The sequence below is a fragment of the Lepidothrix coronata genome, unplaced genomic scaffold, assembly GCF_001604755.1.
Source record: "Lepidothrix coronata isolate B3197 unplaced genomic scaffold, Lepidothrix_coronata-1.0 Scaffold259, whole genome shotgun sequence".
Taxonomy (NCBI): domain Eukaryota; kingdom Metazoa; phylum Chordata; class Aves; order Passeriformes; family Pipridae; genus Lepidothrix; species Lepidothrix coronata.
In genome coordinates this window covers 488501-500194 of record NW_016690439.1, presented here as the reverse complement: position 1 = coordinate 500194, position 11694 = coordinate 488501, and the positions used below count along the sequence as shown (strand labels likewise).

General features: G+C 66.6%; 2 protein-coding genes across 2 annotated transcripts in view; both read right to left on the bottom strand.

The window, feature by feature from the left end:
• The window catches only part of SHISA4 (shisa family member 4), a 4480-nt gene extending 2091 nt beyond the window's left edge, over positions 1-2389 (bottom strand). The window contains exons 1-3 of the mRNA XM_017835496.1: positions 2317-2389; positions 1128-1299; positions 6-139 (exon numbers count right to left, since the gene is read on the bottom strand). Of these exons, the coding sequence (XP_017690985.1) occupies positions 6-139; positions 1128-1299; positions 2317-2389 (379 nt within the window). The remainder of the gene's footprint in view (positions 1-5; positions 140-1127; positions 1300-2316) is intronic.
• A 1538-nt stretch (positions 2390-3927) lies between these two features.
• Positions 3928-11694, bottom strand: part of LOC108507501 (uncharacterized protein C1orf106 homolog) — an 8626-nt gene continuing 859 nt past the window's right edge. Inside the window, exons 2-9 of the mRNA XM_017835504.1 lie at positions 11544-11627; positions 10912-11036; positions 10378-10497; positions 8477-8682; positions 7130-7209; positions 6234-6630; positions 4974-5511; positions 3928-4031 (exon numbers count right to left, since the gene is read on the bottom strand). Of these exons, the coding sequence (XP_017690993.1) occupies positions 3945-4031; positions 4974-5511; positions 6234-6630; positions 7130-7209; positions 8477-8682; positions 10378-10497; positions 10912-11036; positions 11544-11627 (1637 nt within the window). The 3' untranslated portion in view covers positions 3928-3944. The remainder of the gene's footprint in view (positions 4032-4973; positions 5512-6233; positions 6631-7129; positions 7210-8476; positions 8683-10377; positions 10498-10911; positions 11037-11543; positions 11628-11694) is intronic.

Below are 11694 nucleotides of genomic sequence, written 5' to 3'. Positions count from 1 at the left end.
ACCACCTGCCAGGGGGGTGGGCGGGGCCCGGCGCCGCTGGTACAAGTAGCAGCAGGAGCACATGAAGCAGCACACGATGGTGGTGACGATGGCGATGAAGAGCACCACAGCCGAGGCGATGCCCGCGATGGTCTTGGGGCTGCAGGAGGAACACCCGAGCGTGGGCACGGGGGCCTGGGGGTCACTACCAGCACCCTCACCCCAGCTAGTGCTCGGTGGTGTTGCCCAGGGACACTGCCAGTGCCCAGTGCCCAGGGACACTGCCCAGAGACACTGCCAGTGCCCAGTGCCCAGGGACACTGCCAGTGCCGAGGGACCAGTGACAGACCAGTGACCAGGGACACTGCCCAGTGACACTGCCCAGTGACACTGTCAGCACCCAGTGACCAGTGATCAGTACCAGTGACAGTGACCAGTGACCAGTACCAGGGATACTTGCCCAGAGACACTGCCCATGCCCAATGCCCAGTACCAGTGCCCAATGTCCAGTGACACTACACTGGCCAGTGACACTGACAGCACCCAGCACCCAGTACCAGTGCCCAGCACCCAGTGCACAGCAACCAGTACAAGTGCCCAGTACCAGTGCTCAGCAGCCAGTGTCCAGTGCCCAGGGCCCAGCATCCAGTACTAGTGCCCAGCATCCAGTACCAGTGACCAGGACCCAGTATACATGTCCAGTAGCAGTGACAGTACCATTGCCTAGTGCCCAGCACCCAGTACCAATGCCCAGGGCCTAGTACCAGTGCCCAGGGCCCAACAACACAGTACCACTGCCCAGCACCCAGCACCACTGCCTAATGCCCAGCACCCAGTGCCCAGTGTCCAGCACCCAGTGCCCCTGCCCAGTATCAGTGCCCAACACCAGTGTACAGCACTCAGCGCCCAGCACCCAATGCCCACCATCCAGTACCCAGTACCAGTGCCCAGTGCTAAGCAATAACACCCAGAACCACTGCCCCATGACCAGCACCCAGTACCACTGCCCAGGACCAATGCCCAGCACCAACATCCAGTCCCAGTCCCCAGCACCCAACCCCCCAGTCCCAATGCCCAGCACCCAGTCCCAGCGCCCAGTAGGAGCCTCCAGCGCCCCGGGGGTGCCCCCCGTGCCCCCACAGTGGCACCTGAAGGCGAAGCAGTGTCGCTGCTGGCGCTCGGTGAGCAGTCGCAGGGGGTCCCTGCAGCAGTAGCGCTGTTGGCAGGTGCCACAGCAGAAGGTGAAGAACTCGCAGTCGAAGCCCGGGTGCCACGAGCCGTTCCTGTCCACGTACCACAGGCAGTCCTCACCCCCGGCCACTGCAGAGGGTCACCTGTCACCGGGGCCTCGGGCCACCTGGCCACCCCACCCCGGGGGCACCGGCAGCGCCACACACATCCCCACCCCACGTGGCACAGCCTGGACCCCGCTGTGTCCTGGGCCACTGCTCCCCCTGCACCCCGGTCCATCCTGCCCTGTGCCCACCCCTGGGCTCCGGTCCATCCTGCCCCACGGACCCCCAAATTGTGCCCCTACGTACCCCCAAAACCTTCCTCCCTCCTACCTCATGGACCCCCAAACTGTTTCCCCTATGTACCCCCAATATTCTGCTCCATCCTGTCCCACGGACCCCTCCCTCCTGCCCCACGGACCCCCAAAATGTGCCCCTCTGTCTCCCCACCTCCCGTCCCTGTGCACCCCCCCCACACTCTGTCCTGCCCCACATCCCTGCAGACCCCTTTCCATGCTACGCAGCTCCGGGACCCCTCCGGTCCCCTGAGCCTCCTCGTCCCCCCTCCCGGATGCTCCAATGGCACCTCCCGTCCTATTTCTGGCCGGAGCCACCTGTTTTCCCAGAAATAGCCGCAGATCCAGGCCCGGGGGTGGCGGGAGGCACCGGGACAGCGCCTTCCTCCCGCGGGGGTCTCCCAGGGGGCCGCGCACCCCAAAAAGAGCCCCCGGCAGCTCAGGCCCGAGTGGGGAAACTGAGGCACGGGGGGAGCGAGCGTGGGAACCCCCCAAATCCCCCGGCGTGGGCATCCCGGCTCCATGCCCACTGCTCCCGGGGACCGGCGGCTCCCAGGGACCCCGAAAATGGGAAATGGGGGGTTGTTCTTCGTGAGGGATACAGAGCCCGGGGGGGCACGTTGGTGAAAGGGTGAAAGGGGCCGCGTGTGGTGAGTGACGATCACGGCCGGTGGCCTCACCGGGACCCCCCGGTCAGGGGGGTGGCCCCGGGTCCCCCCCAGCGGGAACCCCCCTGGTCACAGGCAGTGTCACCGCGTCCCATCGCAGGGTGGCACCGGGCTCCCCCTCCCCGGGTCCCCATGTCTCACCCATCGAGGTGGCCATGGCCACCAGCAGGGTCCCGGCGAGGGGCCACCTGCCCCCGGGGCCACCGGGCCCCATCGCGGGCCCGGGCCCGCTGTCCCCGCTCAGCACTGCCCGGGGCGGGGGCGAAGGCTGCGCTGCAACACCAGGGCCTCTCCTGGTGCCTCCCGGTTCCTCCCGGGGCCGCGGGGCCGCTCCCGGTGCCTGCCGGTGTCTCCTGGTGCCTCCCGGTGCCTGCCGGTGTCTCTTGGTGCCTCCCGGTGCCTCCCGATGTCCCCTGGTGCCGCTCGGTGCTTCCCGGTGCTGCTGTCTCCCGGTGCCGCAGTGCTGCTCCGAGTGTCCCCCGGTGCCTCCCGGTGCCTGCCGGTGCCCCCCGGCGCGGGGCGGGCGCAGGCCCGCAGTGACGCCGCAGCCGGCGGCGCTCGGTCGGTCCGTGCCCGGTGTCCCCCCCACGCGGCACCGCCCCCCGCCGCAGTCACCGGCCCCCGCCCGCCCGCCCGCGGCGGGAGGAGCGGCCCCGCCGGCGCCGGGTGCAGCCGGGGGATATGCCCTGAGTGGTCCCTCCGGCACCTTCCGCCACTCCCCTGCCCCCCGTGTCTCTCCTCTGCCTGCACCCCGTCTTTTCACGGGCACCCCTTCCCCCCACACGATTTCCTGCAGCCAACCCCTTCCCTACCCCCTGCACCCCAACAGTTCCCCTCCCATCATCCCTCCTCCACCCCACTCCAGCCCTGCGCCCCTTATTTCCCTCCTCTGCACCCCATCCCTTCCCTGCACCCCTTCTCCCACCCCATCCCACCCCTGCACCCCTTATTTCCCTTTCCTGCACCCCATCATTTCCCCTCCCAGCACCCCTTCTCCCACCCCAGCCTTTCCCCGAATCCCTTATTTTCCTCCTCCTGCACCCCATCCCCTGCACCCTTCCTGCCCACCTCCCTTGCCCCCCTCCCCTGCCCCCCATACTTCTCCTCTACCCCTTCCCCTCCCTGAGCCCCCTTTCCCAGTCCCCCATTCCAGCCACGCTCACTGGGTGCTGGACGGGCACAGCTGGACCTGGGGCACCCCCTGGGCACTAGGGAACCCCCCTGGCACTGGGGACACCCCCCTGGGCACTGAGACATCCCCTTGGGCACTGGGGAACGCCCCTGGCACTTGGGGCACCTCCCTGGCACTGGGGGCATCCCACCACTTCCCTGAGCACAGCTAGAGACCAAAATCCCAGAGCCCCAACCTGGCAGCACCAATTGTCCCCAGGGATGGGGATCCCGGGAGGGGACAGGGCTGGGGACACGGAGGTGACACATCTCGAGAGTGACACATCCCAAAACCCACCTTTATTAGAGACCAGAACCTCAAACTGAGGATCGTGGTGACATTGGGGTCACAGTGTCACCATCAGCACCACGGTCAAGGTGTCACCGTCACCATCAGGGTGACGGTGTCACCATCAGCACCGGTGTCACAGTGTCACCAGTGTCACTATCAGCACTGCGGTGCCGGTGCCGCTGAGGTCACACGGGGTGGGGGCCAGCCCGTGCCACCCCACTGTGCCTCCCCCCCGTGTGCCCACATCGGGGTGGGGGGTCCCTGGGCCAGCCAGGCTGTGCCCCCCAGCCTGGGCTGGGGGCTCTGCTCACACTTGTGTGACGATCTCACCGTTCTCAGGCACGTAGAGCTGCACGAGCACCCCGGGCACCGAGCGCCGCAGCACGGGGGGGGCCTGGGGGGTACAGGGAGCACGTGGGTGCCGGCACCCCACACTGTACTGGGCACCCCACTCTGTGCTGGGAACCCCCAAGGGCACCCCCCGGGGCACCTTCACCCTGTGCTGGGCACCCTGGAGCAGGACTGGGGTCCCTGCGGGTCCCTGGTGCAGGACCAAGACCCTAAAGGGGTTCCTGGGGTGGGACTGGGTCCTACAAGGGCTCTTGGGGCAGGACCACGGTCCCAGGAGGGTCCTTGGGGCAGGATTGGGGTCCCACAAGGGTCTCTGGGGAAGGACCAAGACCCTAAAGCAGTTCTCAGGGTGGGACAGGGGTCCCACAATGGTCCCTGGGGCACGACCAGGACCTTAAGAGGGTTCCTGGAGCAGGATGCGGTCCCATGTGGGTCCCAGGGGCAGAAGCAAGACTCTAAAGGGGCGCCTTGGCACCCTCTGGGGCAGAGGCTGGGGGGGGTTGTGGGGGCACAGTTGTAGGTCCCCACTTGCCCGATGTTGCTGTGCCATGGGGACCCCCCCCACCCAGTGGGACCAGGGAGAAGGGGGGGACTGGCCCCCAAAATGTCAGTAGGGACCTCCCTGCCCAGGGGTGCTGCAGTGCTGCCCCCGGGACCCCCGTGGTCCAGCTGGTGGGCCCCTGGGTATGACCACAGGGACTCACTGGGACCCCAATCCCACCCCAGGGACCCCCTTAAGGTCCTGCTCCTGCCCCAGGGACCCTTGTAGGACCCCAGTCCTGCCCCAGGGACCCTTGTAGGACCCCAGTCCTGCCCCACGGACCCTCGTGGGACCTCAATTCCTCCCCATGGATGCCCTCAGGACCCCACATCCACTCTGGGGACCCCACCAGAGCCAGACATCCCCTGATCCCACCTCAGGGTGACCCTCCCCCCGCAAGGCAGCCCCCCGGGGTCCCCCCCGCCCCCAGCCCCCGTGTCCTACCTGGACTCGCGAGAGCACGGCCCGGGCGAGGGGCCCGTCCCCGGGGGTCCCTCCGGGGGGTCTCCCGAGGGCCCCCTCCCTGTCCAGGGAGTGCGGCCGCGCCCCCCGCAGCCGCGCGCGCTGGTGCCACGAGCGGAGCTCCTCGGTGACGGCGGCGCGGGAGAGCCCCCGGGCCCCGCCGTAGTCCTTGAGCGAGGGGGTCCGGACGATGCGGGAGCGGGAGGGCACGAGGCGCTGGTACCGCAGTGGGGCCAGGTCCTGCTCCAACAGGAGCTCCGAGGGGGGCGGCTGGACCCGGGGGGGGCCCCGCGGGCGAGGCCCGGGCAGGGGCAGGGACGCGGCGAGGGACCCGTCGGGGCCGGAGCCGCCGGGGGAGGGCGCGCGGGACGCGCTGGACACGCTGGACACGCTCTCGGCCGATCCCGAGAGGAACGAGGGGCCCGCGGGTGGCGGGAATGACACCGCACAGTGCGTGGGGCGGCGGCGGGGCCCGGGGGGGCGGCCCCGGGGCTCCAGGGGCGGCCAGGGTGGATCCAACCTGGCAAAAGAGAGGGATCACCCTGGGAAAAGAGAGGGATCGCCCTGGGGAGGGGACAGGGATCCAACCTGTGGAGGGGACAGGGATCCATCCTGGGGAAAGGAGAGGGATCCACCCTGGGCGAAGGACATGGATCCATCCTGGGGAAAGGAGAGGGATCCACCCTGGGCGAAGGACATGGATCCATCCTGGGGAAAGGAGAGGGATCCACCCTGGGCGAAGGACATGGATCCATCCTGGGGAAAGGAGAGGGATCCACCCTGGGCGAAGGACATGGATCCATCCTGGGGAAAGGAGAGGGATCCACCCTGGGCGAAGGACATGGATCCATCCTGGGGAAAGGTCATGGAACCCCATGGGAGGAGAGTGGAGCTAATCCCATGGCACTGGAGCTCCAGCCTGCCATGGGATTATCTCCATCCTCCCTGTGGGGTCAAGCTCCAGCCTCCCATGGGGCTGTCTCCAGCCTCTTCCCATGGGCTATCTCCATCCTTCCTGTGGGATTTTCTCCAACCTCCTCCCCATGGGCTGAGCTCCATCATCTTCACAGGGTTATTTCCATCCTCTTTCCTATGGATTGAGCTTCATCCTCCCCATGGGATCCTCTCCATCCTTCCCATGGCATCTCTCCCATCCTCTCCATGGAATCTCCTCCATCCTCTCCCCACGGGGTCCCCCCCCTCCCTCCTTCCCCCATGTCCCCTGTCGTGCCCAGGTCGTACCTCCGGGCTTGGCTCTGTCCCCTCCGTGCCGGTGTCTCCGGTGTGCCGGGAGCACTGGATCCCCCCTGTTGGCACAGCACCAGGGTCCTCATGGGGACAAACCGGTAGGGAGGGTCCCCTCGCCTGGCCCCCGGGGGGGCTGCAGGGTCGGGGCTGCCGGGGGTGGCCGGGGGGGACCCCAGGGGGGACCCCAGGTAGCACCGGGAGCTCCGGGTTTCCCCATTCCCGGTGTTGATTCCAGGATTTCTGCCCCTCTCATAGGGTCTGTCCAGGCTGGTCTCCTGCCAGGGGCTGGGGGAGGATGGGGGTGGTCCCGACCCCTCCTCCTCCTCCTCAGTGGCGTCCTTGGGGGATGGGGACCTCCGTGGGGTGGCAGGTCCTGGTGGCCGTGTGTCCTCTGTGGGAGAGAGGGAGTGCTGAGATGGAGGGGACACAGGAAGGGATGGAATGGGATGGGATGGGATGGGATGGCATGAGATGGGATGGGATGGCATGGGATGGCATGGGATGGGATGGGATGGCATGGGATGGCATGAGATGGGATGGGTGGAGAGGACACAAGGGGGATGGATGGAGGGGACAGGTGGATGGTTGGGATGGAGGGAACACGCAGGGAATTGGGATGGAGGGGACATACACGGTGGGATGGGATGGAGAGGACACAAGGGGTATGGGATGGAGAGGAACATGAGGGGGATGGGATGGAGTGGAACAGGGAGGGATGGGATGGAGGGAACATGAGGGGAACGGGGTGGAGGGGAACAGGGAGGGATGGGATGAGGGGGACAGAAGGGAAATGGGATGCAGGGGACACGTGAAGCGTTTGGGATGGAGAGGACACACAGGGGGTACTCTCATGTCTGCCCAGACCCCCCTACTCCCTTCCACTCCCTTACCCTCCTCCAGCAGGCCCGTGTCAGACAGGGAGCTCTCCTCGGAGCCGCTGAGCTCTGCGGGGCCGGAACAGGAACAGGGGAGAGAGGGGCGGGGGAAAGGGACAGGGGAGAGACGGATGGGGAGAGAGGGACGGGGGAAAGGGGGCACCGTGAGAGCAGAGCCGGAGCCGCCGCCGGTGCCCAAACTCTCCCACGGCCCCGCCACCTCCCAGTGCGTCCCCGCGGGGCTCCGCTCCCCCCATTGTCCCTCCCTCCCTCTTCCCCTCCCTTCCTTCCTCCCTTCACGCCACCTGTCCCGACACGCTCCGGTACCGGCCGGGCCGGCTCTGCCTAGCCAGACAGCTCCCAACTTGCTCCCAACCTGCTCCTGGCCTCATCCCAGCCTGTTCCCAGCCTGTTCCCCACCTCATCCCAGCCTGATCCCAATCCGATCCCAGCCTCATCCCAGCCTGCCCGGGCTGGGCACGTCGGGGGCATGGGCAGGGAAGGAGCCACCACGGCCCCGTCCTTGCGAGGGGACAGGGATGGGACAGGGCCGAGAAGAGAGTGGGACCCCCTGGATGGCTTGGAATGGGACACGAGATGGGACATGGTAGCTGGGCCACATCCTGCCCCCCTTTGGGGTGCAGGGGATGGGGGATCAGAGGGAGTTCTGGGGTGCAAGCAACAGGGGTGAAGTGTTGGGGGGCATTCAGGGGTGCAATCAATGGGGTGAAGCATTGGGGTGCATTGAGGGGGCGAAGTTTTGGGGTGCTGTCAAGGGGTGGAATCAGTGGGATGAAGTACTGGGGTGCATTTAGGGGTGCAATCAATGGGGTGAAGTACTGGGGTGCATTGAGGGGGTGAAGTTTTGGGGTGCTCTCAGGATGTGGAATCAATAGGGTGAAGTACTGAGGTGCATTCGAGGTGCTATAAATCGGTTAAGTTTTGGGGTGCACTCGACAGGGTGCATTCACAGGGAGGGCATGTTGGGGTGCACATCCCAGGGATGGCATTCCAGGGAGTTTCCAGAGGGGTATTGGAGGGCAGGCACTAGGGATGGTGTATTGAGGGGTACCCAAGGGTGTGTTCAGTAGGGATAGGGAATTGGGGTGCGTTCCCCAGGGATGGTATTTTGGGGGTTATCTAGGGGCGTGCATTCTTTGGGGATGGAGGACTGGGGTGTACCCACTCGGAATGGGGAACTGGGGGGCATCCGGGGGGTGCACTCACCAGGGATGGGGAATTGGGGGGTATCCAGAGGGATTGGGATGGGGAACTGGAGTGCATTCCCCAGGGAGACCTCACTAAGCTGCCCCCCACTCCTCCTTCCTGCCCCCTCCTCGGCTGGGGGTCCCGGGGGTCTCACCGTGGGCAGTGCCCCTGTCCCTGTGCCCCGTAAGGAGGCGCCGCTGGCTCAGGACCTGCTCCAGGTCGCGCAGCTTCTGCTCCTCCCGCAGCGCCGCCGTTTGTCGCCGCTTCCGCAGGCGCCGCCCGATGTTCTGCTCGTGGCACAGGCGGCGAGAGGCCTCGGCGATCCGCAGCTGCAGCGCCCGCTCCCGCTCCAGGGGGTCCTGGGCACGGGGAGGGGGGTCAGGAACACGGCGGGGCCCACCGTGAGACCCCCAACATCGCCCGGAGCTCTCGGAAACACGGCAGAGCCCACCCTGACAGCCCGACAACACCCAGAGCTCTGGGAAACATGGTGGTACCCACCCTGATACCCCAACACCATCCAGAGCACTTGGCACCCCAACAAAACCCATATCACTGGGAAACACGGTGGTACCCATCGTGACACCCCAATGCTGCCCAGAGCTCTGGGAAACACGGTGGCACCCATCATGACATGTCAACAGCACCCACAGCACTGGGAAACATGGTGGTACCCACCCTGACACCCTGACTGCACCCAGCACATCGGCACCCCAACACATCCCATCACCTCAACACCCCAACACATCCCAACAATACCCATCATCTCACCCTGACACCCCAACAACCCCCACAGCACCGGGAAACACGGCAGCCCCCACCCTGACAGCCCGACAGCACCCAGCACCTCAGCACCTCAGCACCCCAACACCCACCATCTCCCAGCACCTCGGTGCCCCAACACCTCCCACAGCACTTGGGACCCCAACACATCCCAACCACACCCACAGTGACACCCACTGTGACACCCCAACACTGCCCAGAGCACTGGGGAACGTGGCAGAACCCACCGTGACACCCCAAGACCACCCAGAACCTCAGCACCCCAACACCACCCACAGTGACACCCGTCCTGACACCCCAACAGCACCTACAGTGCTTGGAAACACAATGACACCCCCCATGACACCCCAGAACCTCCCAGCCCCTCGGCACCCCATCTGTGGAACCCCAACATCTCCCACCACCTCACCTGGACAGCCCAGTACCTCCCAGAGTGCCTGGAACCCCAACACCACCATCACACACGGAACCCCAACATCTCTCAACACCTCTGCACCCCAACATCACCCACAGCACCTGGAACCCCAACATCTTCCACAGTGCTTGGAACCCCAACAGCTCCAACACCTCTGCACCCCAACAGCACCCATGGTTCCTGGAACCCCAACACCACCATCACACATGGACCCCCAACATCTCCCAGCACCTCGGCACCCCACAGCCCCCATCACTCCTGGAACCGCAACATCTCCCATCCCGCTGGAGACCCCAACAGCACCCACAGCACTTGGGACTCCCACACTTCCCACCCCCTCAGCGTCCAAGCTGACATCGCACACAGAACCCCAACACATCCCATCTGCTCAACATCCCAGCACTGCCCACAGCACCTGGAACCCCAACATATCCCATCACCTCGACACCCCAGCACCACCCATGGCACCTGGAATCCCACCTCCTCCCATCCCCCCGGCACCCCAACACCACCCATCACGTTTGGGATCTCAAATCCACCCACAGCACCTGGAATCCCAACACATCCCTTCACTGGGCACCCCGGCACCCCAACAGTATCCTGGGTGCTGGGAACCCCCACCCACGGGATCAGGACAGTGACATCCTCATGGGAGCCCTGGGCATCTTCCACAGCCCCAGGATGGGATGGGATGGATGGGGTGGGAAGGGATGGGATGGGATGGATGGTATGGGTGGGATGGGATGACACGGGATGGGGATGGGGTGGGATAGCATGGGGTGGCATGGGATGGCATGGGATAGCATGGGATGAGGAGGGGTCCCCACCCCTCCCCTTTGCACCGCGGACCCCTCACCACTCCATGCAGGACAACGATCTCATCCAGTTTGAAGGCAGCCCCGATCCGGCGCCGCACCTTGGGGGGCTTCTCCCCAGCCTTCAGGGGGTACTCGTGGGGCAGCGTCCCCGTCAGCTCCTGGGACAGCACAGGGACACTGAGCGGGAACACTGCGGGAACACTGAGTGGGGACACCACGGGGACACCACAGGGACACTGAGTGGGGACACTGAGCTGTGCCACCATGGGGACATTAAGCAGTGCCACTGTGGGGACACTGAGCTGTGTCACTGCAGCGGGGGGAACAGGGCAGGCAGGGGGTCTCCGTGCTCGGGGGTGGGGTCGGACCGCGGGTCCCTGTGCGCCACTCGTGGGGACACTGAGTGGTGCCCCCGAGGCCTGAGCAGGGGGGTCACCCCGGGGGTCCAGAGCCCCTCTCAGGGTTAGGGGGGTTCACATAGGGGGTCCCGAGTCCCTCTTAGGGCTGGGGGGGGGTCACCCCGGGGGTCTCGGGTTAGGGGGGTCACCCCGGGGGTCCCGAGCGTCTCTCACCGCCTCCCGCAGGCAGAGCCGCCGCAGTTCCTGCACGCAGCCCTCGAGCCGCGCCTCCAGCGCCTGCTGCTGCCGCCGCCCCGCCTGCACCCGCTCCTTCGGGGGGGGCACCGGGCTGGCCGGGCCTGGGGGGGACATGGACGGGGGCACGGACCCATGAGGGCACGGGGGGCACCCGGGCACCACCCCCCGGCCCCCGCAATCGGTGCGTGTCAAGGCCGGTGGGAGGAAAAAGCAGCCGTGACCCCCCCCAGCAGCACCCTCGGGTGTTCCAGCCCCCCTGGGGTATCCATGACCCCCCCCAGCAGCACCCTCGGAGGTTCCAGCCCCCCCGGCAGAGCCGTGCCGCCGCCGCGGGGGGACACAGGGGGAAGATTTCATCCTGACTCACCACCTCCCCCCCCGCTAAACCCGGCTGAGCCAAACCCTGCCCAGGGCACCCCCCCTTTGAGTGCCCCCCCAAACCCGGGGGCACCTCCCGTGTCCCCCCTCCACTCCTCCAAACCTCCCCCCCGAGCAGCTTTGGGGTGTCCCCATGGTGTCCCCCCGCGCTCAAGCGGCCCGTCCTCAGCCTGGGGGGGGTACGTCTGTCAGAGCACCCATGGGGGGGGCCCAAAGCCCCCCGTTCTCACCCGAGAGCAGCATGATCCCGCTGTCGTCGTCACTCGCCTCCCCCATTCCGTGCCGGGACCCTGCAGGTGACATTGGGGACACACCTCGCCCCCGGCCCCCCCGAGGCAGCACCTATGGTTACCCCCCCCCCCCCCCCCCCAAACCCCCCCC